This window comes from Hipposideros armiger, unplaced genomic scaffold (genome assembly GCF_001890085.2).
Source record: "Hipposideros armiger isolate ML-2016 unplaced genomic scaffold, ASM189008v1 scaffold_1583, whole genome shotgun sequence".
Lineage (NCBI taxonomy): Eukaryota > Metazoa > Chordata > Mammalia > Chiroptera > Hipposideridae > Hipposideros > Hipposideros armiger.
The window spans coordinates 99,895-121,809 of NW_017732933.1; the positions used below are offsets into that span (position 1 = coordinate 99,895).

The 21,915-nt window shown below is 41.2% G+C and overlaps 1 protein-coding gene across 1 annotated transcript in view; it reads right to left on the minus strand.

Annotated features, from left to right (window-relative positions):
- CCDC3 (coiled-coil domain containing 3) overlaps positions 1-10,460 on the minus strand; it is a 102,437-nt gene extending 91,977 nt beyond the window's left edge. Inside the window, exons 1-2 of the mRNA XM_019634319.1 lie at positions 9,813-10,460; positions 7,305-7,479 (exon numbers count right to left, since the gene is read on the minus strand). Coding sequence (XP_019489864.1) covers positions 7,305-7,479; positions 9,813-10,186 — 549 coding nt within the window. The 5' untranslated portion in view covers positions 10,187-10,460. The remainder of the gene's footprint in view (positions 1-7,304; positions 7,480-9,812) is intronic.
- Between the last annotated feature and the right edge of the window lie 11,455 nt (positions 10,461-21,915).

A 21,915-nucleotide genomic window follows, 5' to 3' on the forward strand; every position in this document is an offset into this window, starting at 1 on the left:
GTAAGACCTGAAACCATAAAGTTCCTAGAAGAAATCTGAGAGCCAGCTCCTTGACATCAGTCTTGGCAATAATTTTTTTTTATTTGACACCAGATGTAAAAGTCAATAAAAGCAAAAATAAACAAGTAGGCTACATCAAACTAAAAGGCTTCTGTGCAGCAAAGGAAACCATCAGCAAAATGCAAAGGCAACCTACAGGATGAGAAAAAGTATTTGCAATTCATATACCTGGTAATGAGTTAATATCCAAAATATAAGAAACTCATACAACTCAATAGCAAAAAAACAAATAGCCCAGTTTAAAAAATGGGCAGATCTGAATAGACATTTCCTCAAAGAAGACATACAGATGGCCATCTTATCACCAGGGAAATGCAAACCAAAACCACAATGAGATATCACCTCACACTTGCTAGGATGCCTATTATCCCCAAAATAAAAGATAACATGGATTGGCAAGGATGTGGAGAAAAGGGAACCCTTGTACACCATTGGTGGAGATGTAAATTGGTGCAGCCACTATGGAAAATGGTATAGAGTGCCTTAAAAAATTTTAAAAGGAAAACCATAATATCCAGCAATCCCTCTTCTGGGTACACATCCAAAGGAAATGAAATCAGTACATTGAACAGATATCTGCCCTCCCATGTTCACTACATCATTATTCACTATAGCCCAGATATGGAAACAACCTAAGTTTCTGTTGACAGATGAACGGATAAAGAAATTGTGGTGTGAAACATTATTCAGCCTTTTCAAAGGAGATCCTTCCATTTGCAACAACATGGATGGACCTTGAGAGTGTTATGTTAAGTGAAAGAAGTCAGAGAAAGACAAATACCATATGATCTCACTTATATGTGGAATCTTAAAAAAATTAATAATAAGATACCACCACACACCATTAGAACTTTTATTTATGTATTTATTTTAACCTAATACTAAACACTGATGAGCATGCAGAACTAGAGCTCTCAGACTCTCATACATTGCTAATGTGAATGCAAAATGGTAGAGCCAGTCTCAAAAACAGTTTTGCCGTTTCTTATAAAGTTAAACATACACTTACCTTACGATTCAGCAAATCTATCCTAGACATTTACCCAAGAGAAGCCAAAATTTATATTCACACAAAAACCTATACATGTGTTTATAAAATCTCCAGTAGCCTAAAACTACAAACAACCTAAATATCTCTCAGCTAGTGAATAGATAAATAAAACTGTGGTATACCCTGATAAAGGAATGTTTATCAGCAATTAAAAAGAAGTGAACTACTGACACACACGACATGGGCGAATCACAAGTATATTCTGCTAAGTTAAAAGAAAAACAAAAGCCCAACTAAAAAAACGCAACATACTGTATGGCTGATTCCATTTACATGACATTCTGGAATGCAAAGTGTGATATAGAACAAATGAGTGGTTCCCAGGAGCTGAGGTTGGGGAAGGGCCCGACTATAAAGCGCCAGCACACAGCAGGTTTTCTGCGGTGAAGCAATTTCTGTGTTGTGGTTGTAGTGTGATTATACAGCTATGTGCATCTGTTAAAACTCCTAACTGTACATGGAAAAGAGCAAATCTTATTGTTCATGGATCTTAAATATTAATTTAGAAAATGAGAGGGGGAGGGAAGGAGGAATGAAAGGGACAGAGAAGACCTCTGCTTAAGCCTCACAGATCTCTAGATGAGAGACATTATTCATTTAACAAAGGTGTAAGACGCCATAAAAAAGGCACCAGATATACAATAGTAAACAAAACAGATATGCCCGCTCTTGGGTAGTTTAGTCTACTTGGGTAGACAGTGTCCGAAAAATGGGGAAACAAGGACCATGATGGTTTGAACAGGACGGTTGCCATCCTTAAATATAACACATCTCCTCTCTCACCAGTTCTGCCCCCTTCACTGGCAGCCTTATATGTATTACACCATCACAGCCAAACTTCATGAAAGAGTTGTCTACCCTCACGAACTCCATATCCTCTTGTCCACCCACATTCCTCATACCCTCACAATCTCTCTCCTCACTATATGGAAACTGTCCTTGTTTAGGCCATTGAAGTTGAGTGGTCTTTAGTCCTCATCTTACTTGGCTTCTCAACAGTGTCTGGCTCTGTCCATCACTCATCCTTCTGGAAACATGCTGTGCCCTGGACTCTCCTAATTTTCTTCTACCTCTGGCTGCTCCTTCTTGACCAAGAATAGCATTCCACAAGACTCTGTCCAATCCTAGGTACTCTGCTTTTCTTTCTCTATGCCCTGTCCCTTGGAAATCTCATTCAGATCCCGTTTTAACTGACATCTAATTATTGCTAAGTCCCAAAGGTATCTTTTCCTCTCAGAGTTCTGAACTTATCAATCCAACTGTCTACCTATTCGAGATCTCATGTGGATGGCTCAAAGACACCTCAATGCAATACATCCAACACTAGACTCATGCATTCCCCTACCAAACCTGTCCTGTTCACATTTCTCAATGCTGGTCCTGGACATGCAGTTTACATGCCAGAAACACAGGCATTCTCTGTGACCCCCACCACCTCCTTTACCACCCAAGTCTAAACCATCATTAACACCTACTGACCCCTAAATATATCTCAAATTTGTCTACTTCACTCTATCCCTACTGCCTCCACCCTAGTCCAGCATCTCTCTGGAAGCTTTATAACAACCCACACCTGTTCTCACCACATCACTTAGAGCCTCTCCAATCCAGCTGGTTTTTCAAAATGTAAATCTGATCCTATCACTCTTTGTTTTCAAAACATTAAAGGTTTCCCATTACTGTCAGGACAAAGCCCAAATTCTCTCCTGGATCTGCATGATCTGGTCCTGCCTAATGCTCTTGCCTCATCCTTCTTACTCACTCTCTTTGCTCCAGCCACAGGGGCTTGCTTGCATTTCCTTAACAGCACTGTGTACCCTGCTACCACGGGGTCTTTGCACAGACTGGTCTTCACTGACTGCTCTCCTCTTCCTGTGAAGCCTCTCCATCCAGCAGATCTTAGCTCCAGTATCAATACAACAGATAAGGCTTTCTTTACTTAATATTGAAGACTCTCTGATTATTTCCTTTCTTTCCATTGGAGTGTTTATTTTCATTTGGAATTATAAAGTCATTAATGTGGTCTTTTGGTTGTGTCAATCACTAGCACTGGGACTATAAGCTTTATGAGATCAGGGACTTTGTGTTTTGCTAGACATTGAAACTCTAGTGTCTAACATAGTAGCTACCTCACAGTAGTTACTCAGTAAATATGTGCTAAAGATTAAACTCAACAATCCCACAAAATGAGGTATCTATAATGTCGTACATGTCTGTACTCTTTGTAATAGCAATGTAACTACCTATCAATAAGGAACTTGATTAAATATATTGTGACACATCCATTCAATGGAATACTGTGCAGTTATTTGTGGTAAGTTTGTATGCATTCATATGGAAAAAATCTTTAAGATATCCTTGTGAATAAAGCAAGGCAAAGCAAAGTATGCATAGTGTGCTGCCATGTGTGTTAAAGAAGAGGGTAATATGTTTGTATTATGTGTTGGATGAAAGTACTCACTGAATGTTTATAAAAAACTAACAACAGCAGGTACCTATTTGGAGGGTGGGTGAGAACTGGGTGGACAGGTGTCAGAGGTGGAAGAGAAACTGCACTCACTACCACTTTACCCTATCAGGTTTGGGAACCCATATAAATATGTTATCTATTTATAACTCAGTAGACACATTTTTAAGTGCCCTCTGCATGGAACCCGATATAGTCCATTGAATGAGCGAAAGCACACGTTTGCTTGCCTATTATCCATTCCCATCTCCAACACATATCCACATCACCTCTGCTGCCACCGCTTGGCCACTTCCCTTGGGAAGAAGCAGGAAGCTTTTTAAATTAAAAATGTATGTCATTTTTAAAGCCCTACTCTCAAATAATCGATTTACAGGAATATACCCTTACATCACCCTTTACAGTTTATGAAGTACTTTCCAATATGCTCTAATTAATTAGGTCCTTACGACAACCTTAGAGAGTTTATGTATCTTTAGCCCCATTTTACACATGAGAAAACTGATGCTGTGAGAAATTAATGGCCCTGCCCAAAGTCATCCCTCTAGAAATGGCAGAGCCAATCTAGACCTTAGCATTACAAACTCGCATTCCTTCTAAAGCCACTTGAAGAATAACTTTTATCATCTTTCCCAAGTCCAAAAACGGAAAAAAGAGATGGCAGGACTTTCACAAACTTTATTTCAATCCCATGACATTCTGTTACAGACTGATACAAGTATAGGTCAGTCTGGGTCTTGGTCCTAGGGGACAGACAGTACTTGCAGAGAGGGGAAAATAGCCAACTTCTGTTTTGATGGTTACATTCACCCAGCAGGATAGAAAAGAAGGAAGAAAAATGTTGTTGGCTGGTGTGGAGAGAATCCTGCCAGTAAATCTGGTGGATGCTCCAAACATGCCAAAGGCATCCCCCAAGGTCCCATTAACACCATGACAATGGACCAGAGCAGCCCTGAACACTTAATAACACTGCTGATCTCCTGGCAACATTTAAAAGCAAGATTGTGTTTCTACTAAGGCATGGATCGGAGTTTCAAAGATGGACTAGAGAGTAGGAGGATTTTGCTACTGAGGACTGAGGAGGACGTCAGCCTGGGTGTGCATCGTGGACGTTTCCCTGCGTAATATTTTCCTCCCCTTCCATTTTTTAACCTCTGAATTGACTCTCGAGTCCCAGATTCATGGGGTCCTCCAAGACAAAGTGAGAACAAGCAGTGGAAAGAATGAAATATGCCTTTCACCACCACAGTCTAGATCCACTGTTCATGTTAACCGGAAGCTGAGAGCCACAGAACAGTGCGAAGTCCACCAGCTCCCAATCTTGTATTCTAAGATATGGCATGTGATTGATACAGGAAAGGCGTGTATCATAAATGTCCGGGGCCATTTATAATGGTCTTAGAACATGCGAAGGATTCGTGTTTCTGAGTTTTCAAAGCGTCCTCATACCTATTCTTCCTGGAATAAAAAGGTGACCTGCACAGTTTTTCTGGTCCTTCCCATAATGACGACTACCATAGGAAAAATATACACTGCTTCTGATATAACATGATATATTTATCCTGGGTAGGATACGCAATGTGATACTCCCCTTCACACAGAAAAGGTAGAGAATTTTTAGGGGTTTTTTTTTCTGAAGAAAGGAACAAGGAATTGTCAATAATTCTTCATGAAACCCTGAGATTGTCAATTCACAACCACTTAAATCACTCCAGAGTGCCTGAAAGTTTCTCAAGGAGCACCATAAAATGTAAATCATAAAATTGACTCAAAAAGCAAATTTTATTTTCGTTTAAACTCTAAACGAGCTAGCTAATTTAATGTAGTGCTAATGTGCCACCTTTCAAAATGGGCAAGGGATTAAAAATGGAAGGGATTCAACAGGTGTTGAAAAGTGCAAGGTATATCAGATCTAACTTCTAAATTGGGCAACACAGGAGCTCAGCAATCTGGAACAATTATTTTCCTCCCCTAAAGCTTCCGAATCTTCCTCAGAGCTGCGTAGCATACCCACCCTTTGTTATCTAAGCAGGCAGGGTGATGAGAGGGAAAGGGAAAGAATTCTCCCAATGAACATCTGACCACCGGAAACAGGACTGTTTTCACACTGAAACAATTCTTCATGGTCCTATTGTTCTGTTCTGTTTTGTTTTGTTTTCAAATGATGGAAAATCTAATTACAGGAAAATGTTTAATAGCATCATTATGTGACCATAGGGCTAATAAGTTATGTAGCTGAAGAGTTTGGAGGCTAAGCTCCAAAGATATTTTTGGAATAATATCTGATCTCTTGATATAAATATATTGTTACGAAGGATCTAGGAGTATAAGCAAAGTTCCCATAAAACGGAGAACCAAAGGGCCAAGGCTAAAAGGATTTCATTTGGAACACACTAAGGTGTGACTCAGGCTGGGGACACCCAGGCTTACACTTGCCACATCCAGTTGAATATGGAGTGGGGCTGGTGCAGACCGGTGGAGGGTAGGAGGCGACAGAAAGAGCTTGGGACCATGTTGGGAGTAAACTATAGGACAAATATTCCAAAAATTCTGGCAAACCATGGAAGAGGGTTTAGAGGAGTCTAGATTGCTGTCAATAGGGTAGGCCGAAGGCTGGAACCTCTTGATAATGTCAAAGAGATAAGAACAAACCATTTTCCTTAGTTGGACATACTTGCCCATCATGCAAACAGTTTCTTTTCAAGAGCATGAAGAAGGCCTCCAGGTGCCAAGGAGTCCTGGGCAGAAGATAAGGATGTTTGGAAGAACAAGGCAGCTCCCCTAGGCCAACCCACCAGACAAGAGAAGAGCATTTGGCCCAAACCCATCACATAAGGGTGGAAGGAAGGAAGCCACCCAACACCTTCAATGGAATGGTTCATGAACCCGCAAAGGAGTCCTTGTTCCATGAGATAGCCATATCTACACGGTACAGCTCTCTCTGGCAGTCTGTCACATTGCCCTAAAAATATCTCAGACAAGGGACGGGAGTGATGGACCACCACCTCAATGCCCTGGTCCCATCATCATCCCATCTCCACTGTAGCAATGCCACTGCTTTGGAAAAGTGACATTCCTCAAAATTTCCCCCAACTCTGGCATCTGCCCCAGAATGGAAGACCCCTTTTACATTTTAATCCCCCCAAATACTGACCCTCGCATTCCACAACCAGCTTGGCTACCCTGTGCCTCATAGCTATGTCTTAACAACCATATCTATGAATCATAGAAGTGTTAGCTCTGATAATTATTTCACTTCATTTCCTTGAGGACATTTTCTTTCCTCTTAGAAGATTTCTTAGAGCCCCCAGCTACCAACAAGAACAACAACGATATTCACGATGGCTCACATGTGTAGAGTGGTTACTCTGGCAAGCACTATGCTAAGGGTTTTACATGTTTACACATTTCCCACAGTGAAGTCATATAATATAAAAGCTACTATTGTCTTCATTATACAGAAGAAGAAACTGAGGCACAGTGTGACAACCTTTATCGCTTCTTGTTCCCTCTCTTTGTGAGGAACCCTTTGCCAAATAGTAAAGCCTCAGGAATCCAAAGTTTATGGGCAATGTTTTTTAACTGCTGGCAGGGAGGGAGCAGGGAGGTTAATACTCTTTGGTCTGGGCTTTTGGAAGAGTGTTCTAGACTCCTTTGGTCACAAAAGTCATACAAGATGAAGCTATTCTATTATTTTGCTGCTGCAAGGAAATGGCCAATTCTTACCCTGTTGTCTTCTTGGATGTCCCAGTCACTGGAGAAAGTTACCAGTTGCTGACCATGGGAACAGTTTGAAAACTGGAAAAGGCTGGAAAACATCCTTCTGTTCTCTTGAGTGTCTGGAAAGATGGCATCTTGGAAATTGACTCCATGAGGCAAGAGGTTATAATTTTCATCCATCCTAATGGGAAAAAGAAAAGCAGAGATATAGACTGGTCAGTCACTTGTGGGGTGTACCAGCTTTAATGAATAGTCAGAGACGATGGAGACAATCTTGCCAGTTACACAACGTCTCATGTGGCTCTCATCAGAGTTACTGTTTCTAATTGTTTTTCTGCCTCACACTATGTGCATCTATCCTTAAGGTTTTCAAAGTGATGACTGGATAAAAAGGGGAAAAGTGTGTGCTTGCACGTTTGTCTATCTGTATATCTCCAAAGAGTACTTCTTCATAGAGAGTGTTTCTCGCTTCTTGATGAAAGAAGCCCAATTGTAATGACCCGAGTTCAAATCCTGCCCTTGCTACTTATCTTCGATCTGACATGAAATGAATTTTCTAAATTCTCTAAGCTTCAGTATCCCCATCTGTAAAAAAAGAAGATGATAAAGGCACCTGACTTCTTGGTGGAAGTATAAGGATTGCATTAGAAAATGTACATAAATAAAGTAGTTGGCACAGAGTGAGTGTAGTATAAATGTTAGTTAACATTTTTATAGAGCCTAATGTAAATAGTCTGTTAGAAACATAAAGAAGTCATATAAAGGAAAAGGAGAGATCGATGTTACACTCTAGCACGCCAGTGAGTCCCCACTGCCACTTTTCCCTGTGACACTGACCAGAATCCGTCTCAGTGGGTCCCCGAAGAACAGAGGGGGAATGATGTGTATGCAGCTGTTAACACACTTAAGAACAACACAGCCCTGTGAAACGGGCATCTGTCAGGCTACTATTTGACTCTGTATTTCTGCCCTAACTTTTTGTAAATATGTCACAGCAAAAGATGAAAGAATTGGCTGACCACCACAGAGCCAGTGGACAAAACTGTATTTCGCGATCAAGTCGGGGGAAAAAAACCAAAAAACAGTGTCTACATAAGCACTCTCTTTTTTCTTTGGAAAATAAAGTTTTATTGTTGAATAGTTCTATAGCTGGATTCTCAGTGTTTATCCTAAATAAAAATATGAGAAATCTGAGTTAAGTTTCTCTGTACAAGAAAGGTACAGTCTCAGTCCTTGCTAGTTTTATTTAGAAACTATACTTCCCCAGCAGTGAAAAAAAATTCAACTGAAGCTAGCTAAACCACTGAAGCCAAAACAAAGCACGCCATGTATTCTAAACTTAGATATTCTGGCTTCAATATGGAAAACATGTGTTGCTATGGGCTTATGGATACCCACTGCGGAACTTACTGCTTTCTTTCTCAGACAAATGTGAAATCTCAAGAGCTCAAAGCAAATCCGCAGACCCAGGTCTCAGTCATTCAAATATCCTTATTGCTACTTCACCCACTGGGCAGGCTGGAACTATTACTAATCACAGCTTGGATTAATTCACTATCTGGATATAGATGTGAGATTCCATTTTGATGTTTCTCTTAGTTGCTCTGTATCACTCTCCTGTTTCAACTGCAGACAGCCAATGCATTTAGGCTTCCACCTGCTGTTCTGTTTTAAACTTTAGTGGAACACATTGACTGAATTTTTATACGCATGCATTTCATCATGACCACAGGCTAACTTTCATGGAACGTCACAAGATTCCAGGAGTCTCCAATCAGAGAGGGCCTCCTGCCTAATTCTATCCTCTTGGAAGCACTATGACTCAGGGTCTTACACCCAGGAGCACCCCCCAGTACCCCATCCCAAACCTTGGTTATTTTAAATAGCCTGACATTGAGATCTGTCGGCAGCTGATATGAGACTGGTATCAGTTGATACGAGTGAAACAAGAGGACAGCTGAGCTGCATTCCACCCCATTCACATCCTGGTATCTAAGCAGGTGGGCAGAAGACCTGCATCAGGTGTTTGCTACTGTGTTTTAGTCTCAATCAGCCTTGCTTCTCACATTACTAAGGTGAGGATAGCAAGGTTCTTGAGGTCAGTAACGTGTTCCAAATCAGTTAGGAAGGAGCAGAACCAGAATTCCAACAATGTGACTTTAAAGTTTTTTTTTTCTCTTTCTCACCATCCCAAGCTACTCCCATTGAACCCAGTTTTTTAAAACCGGGGGTGGGGTGGGGGGAGTTTAATCAAATGGAGCGTTGGAAACAACCTCGAGCGTTTGCCTGAAACGCTCTTCTTTGCATGACGCACAGAAATCATCCGTGTTTTCCACCACCCTGAGCCAGATGTTACCCGGACCTTGTAGAGTTGTCGGATGCGGCTGGCGAGAATGAGGAAGGCATTTTCTAAAATAGCACAAACAGGATTCCGTGGGAATCCTGACCTGGCTCCAGATAACGGTGACCTCGAGAGGTCGCGCAGACAGGTGAAGGAGGTGGTGTGAGCCTCACCTGAGGAAGAAGAAGTAGGAGTAATCCTGGACCACGGTGTGAGAGTGACACGAGAAGTAGCCCAGGCCCGTGAGGTTGAGCCTGGAGCCGGCGGGGACCTCGAGCATGCTGCCCCACGCCTGATCGCACAGCATCTCGATCTCAGCGGAGTAGAAGAGCCCCGCCTCGCCGGCCTCGTACTGCCAGGGCAGGTAGTTGTAGAGGCCATGCACCTCCTGGTGCAGCGCCAGCACCTTGGCGTACACGATGATCTCGGCGAGCTCGGCCCGGCAGCCCTCGCTCAGGGGTCTCCACTCAGAAGGCAGCTGGCAGCCGCCGGCAGGCGCGAGCCGGCCGGCCAGGCAGAGCGCGGCGAGCAGCAGCGGGCGCAGCATGCCGGCGGCAGGGGAGGGCGGCGGGGCAGCCCCGGTGGGCGCTGCGCCCCGGGCGCACTAGCCTGGGCGCATGGTCGGGCCTCTGGGGTCGAGCAGGGATGAGCCGGGATGCGCCGCCCCGGGGCGCTGGAGGCCTCGGGGAGCCTGGCTCCAGCCTGGGAAGGGCAGTCCTGGGCCCTGGGCTCCTTGCGCTCCTCCTGGAGCTCGGCGCGCAATTCTCCCCGCCGCCAGGCTCGCAGTGCCTGGCCCTAGCCCGGGACGCTTTAAAGGGCCTTGGGGCGGGCCGGCCGCCGCCGCCTCCTGCACCCCCACCCCCGCCCCCCGCGACGGGGGCGTGGGCGGCGGCGGGGGAAGGCGGGGAGGCTGGCTGGCTGAGTTGGGACGCGAGCCAGGGGCGCGTGGGACGCTCAGGAACCGCGGGGGGCCGCAGTCCCCGTGTCGGAAGCAGTGTTTAGGGGAGTACAAGGCGCCCTGAGAAAGGTCACTGGTGGGGGTGGCTGCCCAGCCCTCTTTGCGCGCCCTACTGATGTACTGGGGCAGTTTCCCAAGCATAGAGCGTGTTTCAAATGCGTGGCATCCTGAAAAGTAATTGCTGTTAATTTGCATGATTACTTTGCCTGTGTTTTTGTATTTTCTGTGTATTTCACTTTGAGTCAAAATACAGTAAGTTCCAGACTTGTGAAACTTTTGAGTTGCGAACTTTCACAGATACCAACGGATCTTGTATTAGGAACATTCATAGATGCGAACATATTGTGGAAGTAGCTCATGTGTGTGAGCTCAGGTGTGGGCCAAATTCCATCTTGCCCTCCATCTCCTATTGCTGATGATCCTTCAGCTCCACCATCTCCCTCCTACCCTCCCTCCCTTCTCCAGTTAGTATCTCTCTTCTTGCCAGTAGTCCACTCCATGCAATCCCCTATATGCCACTTGTTGTACTGTACTGTACCACCACTTTAAGGTAACTGTAAAAGTAAAACTAGTTTATTTACAGTATTTTTTTGTGTGTTTAGTTTTTTTATGCTTTGCATTGTATATTTGTGTCAAAAGTGTATAAGACTCACTTTGTCGGACTTACGAATGAATCCGACTTAGGAACGTTCTCCCTGAACAGAACTCATTCGCAAGTTGGGGACTTACTGAACATAGAAATCAAATCTGACTTTACCTTCGCAGGTGTTAATTAGGAAAATCATTGTGAACTAATAATCTTTTTGTCTGTCTCTCTCTCTCTGTTTATTATTTAATCATGATCTTAAGAAAGCCTTAATAAAAGATTTAAAAAGCCATTTTGCCCTAATTTTTCTAAAGCTACATGATTTACATAATTCGTACTTCCAGATTCTAAACACCCTACACCCAGAAAATAAATTCTGAGGTCAATTCCCAACATCTTTTCACGTCATTGAGTAAATCTGGGAAGACCCAGACTCAACAGTTTTATCTTTATCCCTACATTCAGCAGTTTCTTTTATCTCTAAATTGTCTTAATTGTTCCTAATGTAGTAAGAAGAAAAAAAGAGATGTTATATATATATTTTTTTCTTTTTTTTAAGGGGAACAATGTTGGGGAATTGGGGAAGGGGAACATCATGATCTTAAGAACATCATGAGTTGTTGTCCGTCAGTCTTAGTTGTGGAGGACGCAGCTAGCTCAGCTCCAAGTCCAGTCGCCATCCAGCCGCCTGTCAGCAGCTCATGGCTGTTCAGTTCAAGGTGCCGTGTTCAATCTTAGTTGTGGGTGGGCGTAGCCCACCATCCCATGCGGGAGTCCATCAGGCAATCTTACTGTTAGGAGCATGCACTCTCACCAGCTGAGCCATCCTGCCACCTGTTGACAGCTCAGCAGCAGCTCAGCTTGGTATAGCTCACTGGCCCACGTGGAAATCGAACAAGCGATCTTGTTGCTCAGAGCTAGTGCTCTTAACCAACTGAGCCACTCGGCCAGCCCTATTAATATATTTTTAATATGTATGTCATACATAAAATATCCATATATAATATACATATCATCATACAACTTATATTTATTTATAATAATTTTTTAAGGAAAACTGCCTTGAAATGGAAGGCTCTTTGTTCTGCAAGCATCTTATGAACTAGGGTTTCTGTAGGTTTGAGTCTTGAATGAATCCTTCTACGTACGGCAGGGAAAAGTATTCTTGGGAAATTCTGGAAGGGAAGATAAACAGAAAAGAGGATAGAGAAGAATGCAAGGCTGGGCCTCACCTCCCGTGACTCCCACATCTCCTTCCTGTGATCTCTCAACCTTCAGTTAGGATCACTAAACTCATGCATGCTTGTGGTTTCAAAAACTGTTCAAAAACTGTAGTTTTTGAAAGGAGACTCTGGGGCACAATCCACCCCATCAGGACAGGGACACAGGAGAAAGAGGCCATGGGAAGGATGGCCTCAGGGACTTCGAAGACATCCAAGGGCATCTCCAGAAGTGGAGTGATAAGGACTGCAGCCAACGCTGCCCAGCTCCTGAGGGAAAGGAACACCACAACTGACATGAGGTCACGCTGGTCCACAATCTGATCGGTGACTCAATCGACCACATTCTTATTCTTATAAAATCCTCTGAGTTGAGCCTAAAATCAGGAAGAAATAAGAGTGAGAGCTCCTCACAGGTAATAACGAATCCCTGCATTTGTGGGAGACAGTCCAGGGCCTCAATTAATTTTGATGAAAAAATTTGTGATCCTTAGAGGGATTCAAGTGGGCAGTAGTCAAGACGGCATATGTGACTCCCTGCTGTGACCCCCCCACACACACCCACCCCATCCCAGTAGATACCAGACTTTCATACAACAGGGAAATGATATTCGAGGATGACATCAGATGTGTCAGCACTGTTCATTTGTGTCATTTAATACATGAATTAGAAAATTTCTTAATGTCATTGTCTTAGTTTGCTGGGGCTGCCATAAGAAAATACCACAGACTGGGGGCCTTAAACAACAGCATTTGTTTTCCCACAGTTCAGAAGGGTGAAGTCCAAGATCAAGACGCCATCATGGTTGATTTCTGCTGTGATCTCTCTTCCAGGCTTGAAGATAGTTACCTTCCCACTGTGTCCTTGAGTGGAGAAGAGAGAGAGAAAGAGGGAGAGGGAGAGGGGTAAGAAGGGGAGAGGGAGAGAGAAGGGGATAAGGAAGGAGTAGAGGGAATCTGGTGTCTTCCTGTCCTTATCAAGGCACTGCCCTAGCCCTGTCAGATTAGGGCCCCACCCTTTTGACCTTATTTAACCATAATTACCTTCCCTAAAGGTCCTATCTCCAAATACAGCCTCCTTGGGGGTTAGGGCTTTAACATATGAATTACAGGGGCAGGGGGCGGGGAGGCACAATTCAGTCCATAACAGGTTTCCTGCAGGTTTGCTAGAGAAAGAGAGATGAAGGATATAAAATGGTTTATATTCCTGGCAAGCTGACTTAGAGCAATCATTGCCAAATTATAATATTAACAGTTGCTAACAATAATTCATTGCTTACTATGGGCCAACCACTGTTGTAAGGTCTTTGCATATGTCATGTTAATGAATTCTCCAAACAACACTCTCAAGTAGATACCACTATTATCCTAAATTTATAGATAAGGCTATTCAGGCACAGAGAGTTTAATTGACTTACCCAAAATCCAGGAGCTAGAAAGTGACTAAAGCCAGGCTTCAAACACCAGCCTCATTTTGGCTAAGATCAAGTGCAAACCCCAGCCTCAGACTCCTCAGGAGTCCATGTGCTTAACTACAAACTAGAATATGGAAAAAATGCAATCTTTAAAAGGCACATGTGCACCCTTTATCTAGAATTAAGTTGAATATGTGAATAGTAATAACCTTAGCATAATCACCAGCAATGGCTAACGGAGTGTGTAATCGGACTAACATTAAGCAGCAGCCCTGCTCTATTTTAGTCCTATGACATAACTTATGCAGACAAGGTAGTAAGAAAGTTTTTCTTTTTAATTGCAACTTCAATTTGCAAGCTCAGAGACCTGGAAAAGATTTGTCCACTTCTACAGACCTTAAAACCCTGGCTTTTCTTTCCGTTTAGATGAACAAATAAATAAAAATCAATATGCATGGCTGTTTTCTCTCTTCTTGTATAAACTTAGAATCAAAACTCTTCCAGTACAACCCAGAATGTATTTTCCAGAAGTGAGTCCGACTGAGAGATTGTCCTTCACCCGAATCCTTCACAGGCACATTGGTCATGCTTTTCTTCTCTGTAAGGCCTTGGTGCCTCTCTCACTGGGGTTCTTTACCTGGAGTCATGGGTTTGTCCCCTGGTGAGCCCCTCCTCTTTGAGGACTAAGAACGCAAAACAAGCAGAGTTCAAGGTAGCCAGGATGAGAAGCAAAATTCTATGAGTGAATTTCTGGGCATAATAGTGACACGAGCTGCTTCCACCCCCTGATTTCAAGACCTGTGTTATCTGGCTATGGGGGAGGAGAGCACCATATATTACTCTGTTTCAAAAAATATACAGTCTCCTTTAAGATAGCACCTCATCCTTTCAGGGTGTTGACTCCCAATTGACATAATAACTGAGTCTTCAGTAAGCCATTACATTACATTAGTAAGCTTTCAAAATTTGCCCTGTTGCTTCTAGGCGATGGAGTATGTGGTGAAACCAGTTAATTCCATGGCCAAGAAGAGCCCACTGCTGATTCCCTTTGCTGTAAAAGAAGAGATGCCATGAAAATCGCTGATCAGAAACAATGCTATGGGAAATACCATGATGGCAGGTAAGGGGTTCTGTGAGTTCAGAGATAGTGCTACTGGCAGAAGCAAGGTGGGAGCAGGGAAGTTGTATCCATATCCAGAATTGTCTGTTCCAGTGAGGACAAATCTCTGTCCTCTCCAAGATGGAAGAGGTCCAATTGTAATCAACCTACCACTAGGTGGCTGGCTGGTCACCCCAGTGAATGGGACCTTTCCCATTAGGGGATCAATATTGGTCTCTGTTGTTGACATAGTAGGACCTCAGCCGTGGTGTTCCTATGTCGGCCTTGGTGAGGGTAAGTCCATGTTGTCAGGTCAATGCATTGCCTCTATCCCTACCACCATGGCCACTTTTCTTATAGGCCCATTGAACAAGCACTGGGTGGCTGGGAAAAGAGACTGATATCCACAGAGAACATGATTTGTTCACCTAATTCACTGAATTCTCTTCAGTGAATGACCACCATTCACGTGGTGGTCACACAAATACGAATATTTTTACACTCTGACCGTTCCAAGAGTCCATCCATATGCTTCTTCCCCAGATGTCCTTGTCACCAATTTTCAGATGCTATTTCTTTTAAGTTCCTAGCCATCCCATCTGCGATGGTTAATTGTATGTGTCAGCTCGAGTGGGCAACACAGTACCCAAATTAAACATTATTTCTGGGTGTGTCTGAGAGGGTGTATCTAGATAAGATTAGCATTTGACTCAGTAAAGTGGATTACCCTCCTCAGTGTGGTGGGCATCATCTAGTCCAGGGGTCAGCAAACTGCAGCTCGCGAGCCACATGCAACTCTTTGGGTATGTTCCGTCTCAAAACTTTGCCGAACCCTGGAAGAGCCAATCCTGTCCCTCGAAGTTTTGCGAGACCTATAAAACAAATGAAATCACCATTATGTGAATAATAGCTTTTAAAAATTTTATAAATGAAACTATGATGGTTTTACTTTCATTTTCAATTTTACTTCAGAGCCACATGTACGTACCCAAAGAGTTTGTGAGACGCAGTTTGCTGACCACTGGCAGTTCTTCCATCTCAAAAGTTTGCCGACCCCTGATCTAGTCTTGAGTGCCTGAATAGAGCAACAGGTGGAAGAAGACGGAATTTGCCCACCTTTTTTTCTGCCTCACTGGTTCAGTTGGAACATCTTATCTCAGTTTCTCCTGACCTCAGACTGGGATTTATACCATCAGCTTCCCTGGTTCTCAGGCCTTTGGATTCAGACCAAATTACATTACTGATTTTCCTGAGTCTCCAACTTGCAGACGGCAGATCATGTTCCCTTTCAGCTTCCATAACCATGTAAGCCAATTGATTGCCACATATAGGAAATACAAACTATATATAGTGTGTGTATATACCATTTCTCTGATGATCCCTAATATGCCACCCAACCAAACCACTGTCAACTGCCCAGGAGTTGGTATCATTGGTCATCTCTCAGTCTAGACATAGTGTACAACTAAATGTGTGGCCCAAAGTTCTGCCCACTGGGGGAATTTTTCTTCACTGGTGTCCTTCAGGGTCAACCCTGAGTGGCGCTACAAGATGCTCACATATAATACAGAACAATCTGTAAACCTGGCTTGAGTTATCTCTTCCTCAGTCAACTAGCCATCGGGAACATGCCCAAGAGGACTTAGACCAAGGAGAGGGAAGGGACAATGCACCGTCGGAGTCAAAGAAGTCTAAGCCACTTGCTCATGCAACCTACTTGTACCTTCTGGACCTGCTCAAGCTTGGGCTCTTGCAAACCACTCCCATTTGATAATAGTTTGCTGCTGCACATACAACCTTATGGCTGGCTGGGTCAGACAAAACCCAGTTGATAATGTGAAACTCAGGCCCCATGAATGTCATTACAGTATTATTTGTAATAGCCCCAAACTGGAGACAACCCAAATGTTCATCCACAAATCAATGGATAAACACAGCGATTCCTTTTTATTACTCAGCAATAAAAAGGAATGAACTATTATTAAAACACCAAAACATGGATGAATCTCAAAGTAATTACGTTAAGTGAAAGAAGCCAGATTTTTTAAAAGGCATATATACTGTATGGTTTCCTTTATACAAAATGATAGGAAATGCAAACTAATATATAGTAACAGAAATTAAGATCAGGGGTTGCCTGGGGAGATGTGAGAAGAAAGGATTACAAAGAGACATGAAGAAACTTTGGGGGATAAGTTAGTTACTTTTATTGTGATCATGTTTTCAAGAGTGTATTTGTATGTCAAAACTTACTAAATTGTACATTTGAACATATATTTTAAATACAACGTAATTGCTATATTGTGCAGTACATCATTGTAGTCAATGCTCCAATTCTGTAAAACTTTCATCAGTTGCTACTCAGTGACATAAAAACTTTAATTTATAATTCTAGACTTCAGATCTTCCACCATATGAGGGGTTTTTAAGACTTTCATTGGTTTTGCCTTTTGAGATATAATCAGTGTTTCATGAAGTCCATCCTTTTTAAGTATACAATTTAGTGAGTTTAATATATTTACAAGGTTGTGCAACCATTACCACTACATATTTCCAGAACATTTTCATCACCCCAAAATGAAATTCTATAGTCATTATCAGTCACTACCAATTTTCTCCTGCTCTCAACTCCCCCAACTACTAATCTACTTTCTATCTCTATAGAGTGTTTCCTATTCTAGACAGTTCTTATAAATGGAACCATATAACATGTGGTCTTTTGTGTTAGGTCACTTTCACTTTGCATAATGCTTAAAAGGTTCACCCCTGTTGTAATATGATTCAGTACTCCATTCCATTCTATGGTCGAATAATAGTCTATTGTATGGAAAGACCACATTCTGTTTATCCATTCATCAGTTGCTGAACATTTGGGTTGTTTCCATTTTTGCCTATTATGAATAATGCTCCTATGATCATTCAAGGACAAGTTTTCATATGACATATCTTTTCAATTTTCTGGGGTAAAATACCTACAAATGGAATTGCTGGGTCATATGATAAATCTATGTTTAACATGTTGAGGAATTGCCAAGTTGTTTTCCAAAGCAATAACACCATTTTATAATTCTACCATCAATGCGTGAAGGTTCAGATTTTTCCACATCCTCAACAACACATCTCTGTTTTTGATTCTAGCCATCATGTGTTGAACCAACCTCGCATTCCTGGGATGAATCTAGATCAATCTGGAAAGTACTGCCATATTTGATCTTTTAATCAATGAACATGGCATGTCTTCCCATTTACTTGGGCTTTTTAAAATTTCTTTCAATGATGTTTTGTAGTTTTCAATGTGCAAGACTTGTACTTGTTTGGTCAAATTTATTCCTATGCAATTTATTCTTTTTTGATGTTATTTGTAAATATAATTGTTTTCCTAATTTCATTTTTGGATTGCTCTGCTAGTGTGTAAAAATACAACTGGTTCTTGTATCCTGCAACCTTGATGATGTCATTTATTTACTCCAATAGCTTTTAAAAAATTTCTTTGAAAAAAAAGAAATTTTCTCTATAAAATATCACGTTATTGGCAAATAGATAGTTTTTCTTCTTTTCCAATCATTATGCCCTTTATCTCTTTTTCTTGCCTAATTACCTTGGCTAGAACTTCCAGTACAATGTTGAATAGAATTGGCAAGAGCAAAATTCTTGTCTTTTTTTCTGATCTTAGAGAAAAGCTTTCAGTCTTTCACCAGTAAGTATGATGTTAGCTGTGAGTTTGTGATAGATGCCTTTTATCACATTGAGAATGTTCACTTGTATTTTATTATTTTTTTTTTTAGCTGAGCCATCCTGCCACCTGTAGGCAGCTCAGCTCAGGCTGGGAATCAAACTGGCGACCCTGTTGCTCAGAGCTAGCACTCTTGAGCGAGCTCTTAACCAACTGAGCCTCTCGGCTGGCCCTTGTCCACTTCTATTTTTAATTTCTAATTTGTTGTATGCTTTTTCATAAAGGGTGTTGGATTTTGTCATTTTTTTTCTGTTGATACAATCATGTGATTTTTGTCCTTTACTTCTATTAATATGGTATATTGATTGTCATGTGTTGAACAAACCATGCAGCCCTGGGATAAATACCACCTGGTTATAATATATGATTCTTTTCATATGTTGTTGGATTCAGTTTGAGGACTTTTATGTCAGTATTTATAAGAGATTTTGGTCTGTATTTTCATTTCTTGTGATGTCTGTTTTTGGTTTTGGTATCAGGGTAATACTAACCTCATTGAATGAATGGGGGAGTATCCTCTCTTTTATTTTTTGGAAGAATCTGTGCTTTATTGGTGTTAATTCTTCTATCAAATATATGGCAGAATATATCAGTGAAACACGTTTTCCTTAGCTTTTCTTTGTGGCAAGTTTTTTGATTACTGATGCAATCTCTTTACTTGTCATAGATCCATTCAGATTTTCTATTTCTTTTTTAGTCAGTTTTTGTAGTTTGTACTCTAGGAATTTGGCCATTTCATATAAGTTATCTTATTTGTTGGAAGAATGGTGCTTTGATGCATACATGACAGTTTTGATGTGATCACACAAGAAAAAAGTCTAATGGAGATGGATCAGGTGACAAAGTAGGCCAAGCAAGAGAACCTCCTCTGTCAATTCCCTGTCTCTGAATTGCTTATCCATAACACTGTCACAAACAAAGCCTTAAAATTTTAAAAAGTATTATAAAAATTATCAAAACTAAGTGTAAAGAAATGTAAATAAACTTCCCAATTATATTTTTGTGAATTTGTAGCATTTGTACTTCTGAAGTTCTTAAAGTCTAAAACTACACTAAGACTTTTGGTACATTCTGATAAGTACACGTACATTCTCTGGCTCTGAGATGGCCTAGGAGTAGTAACACTCCAGTAGCAATGAGAGCACCTTGCACCCAGATCTTGGCTTCTCAATATCATTCTCTTCTAAAAGGAACCAGGGTTCCTTGGAAAAATAGCTGATATCAGCAACTACTTGAGGAAGTGGACATGCAATTTCTTGAATGAACCAGGAGTATTGCTGTGCCAAAAACTAAAGAAGTGCTCAAAAAAACAACTGGGACATGTCAAACACAGACACACACACACACACACACACACACACACACACAAATCTTAAGGGTCTCCCAGTGATCAATTAAAATTAATAATGATATTAATTGCTTATAAGCCATAAAATAAAATAGGAAGTCATGGATTCACACTAGTAAATATATGGATGAATAAAAAAAAACATTTTAGGGATATGTACATAGTAATAAATAGCTCCCAACAAAATATTTATGTATTACAAAAGGAAAAAGAACAACTTTACAGCTGGAGAAGCCTGAAAGATACCACCTTAACTAAAGTAAAATCCTGAGTAATGGGACAAATTGAAATCATTTGCCACCTGATAAAATGCAATGAGGAGCACACAGTATCACTTCTATGATATTCCTACTGAAGATGTATTAACATAAATTTAATTGTAAAGAAATATCAGACAAACACAAATTGAGGAACATTGTACAAAATAACTGGCCTATAATCTTTCTGTCATGTTCACAAAAATCAATAAAAAACCCAGTAGCTTTTCCAGATCGAAGGAGATAAAAACAAAATGCAAAAGACTAAATTCAACACATGCCTCTGAACTAGATCTTTTTACTATAAAAGATATTATTGGAACAAGTGGAAAAATGTGAATGGGATCTGAAGTTTCAATGATGATAATATGTCAAGGCTAATTTTCAATTTCTATGCCCTTGATTGCAGGAAATGTATATTAACATATTTTCAGATGATCAGGCATCTGGACCAACTTAGTCTCAAATGGTCCAGGAAGAAAATTTGTTGAAACTAGACCTGTAACTATTCTGTAAATTTGAGAATATTTCAAAATAAAAAAGAGAAAAAGATTAATAAATAAGTGGAATAGCTAAGAAGTTTTCTTAAGAGGGCTGTATAGTTATAATGCTTGAAATGGTGTGGTAATGTGCAAGAAGTAACAGGCATATTGGAAAATGAAACAGATCTGTATTTATAAGAACTTAATAAATTGTAACACATTCATATATTCAAATAATTTATCACAATTAAACATATTTTTAAATATTCTAAATAACACGCAGATGATATAAATGACTGAGTGGCACATGATAGACTCTTGGGGTGTTGGCAATGGTCCAGGTCAAGGTGGACCTTGGTGTTAGTTGTATGGTCATTCTCTTTGTTTCATAAGTATGTTTTATGTATTTTCCTGATGTATGTTACAATAAAAGATCTTTAAAGGACATCTAGTACCATTTATCATACTGGACTATATTCTAGACATTGAGCTGCTAAGTAGATCAATTGTTATTACCCTCTTCTATAGACGAGGAACCAAGTTGCAAAAAGGTGAAACGATTGCTCTTTAGGAGCTGTTAGGTAGCAAGGCCAGGATACAACCATCCATGCTTTGGCCACTACACTGACCTGTGTCCCCACCATGAGTGGTGAGAGAACTAACCTTCATCACAACAGTTGCTGTGATTGTGTGCCCCACAAGTATGTCAGACAGTGTGCTGGGCACTTTACTCATATCATCATCTAACTCCCACATCAGTTCTGCAAAGATGGTGTTATTACTCCCAATTTACAATTAAGGAAAGGAGCACAACGCTGGTAAAAAATGAAGCTGCATTCGGATCCTAGTTGACTCATTCATTAGATACACACAAACTAAGTAGCAGCTATATGTCAGGCACTGGAAAAGTTCTGACGATATGAGACACATGAGGCACAATTTCCACCCTCCAGGAGCTGGCCATCCAGATGAACTCTAAATTTCAGCTGCTCCACCTATGCCTACAGCTGTTCTCCAGTAGGAGTGCCTATCTGTTGTCATTTAGCCCTTTTGTTGCAAGGGTCGTATATATCCAAATGAATATTTCAATCTGCTGACTGCGGTGGTCTATTGTAGTTTACCCCACGAACTAAAAACAAACAAACAACTTTTCCCTCGACTGCGGAGTTTGAGTATAT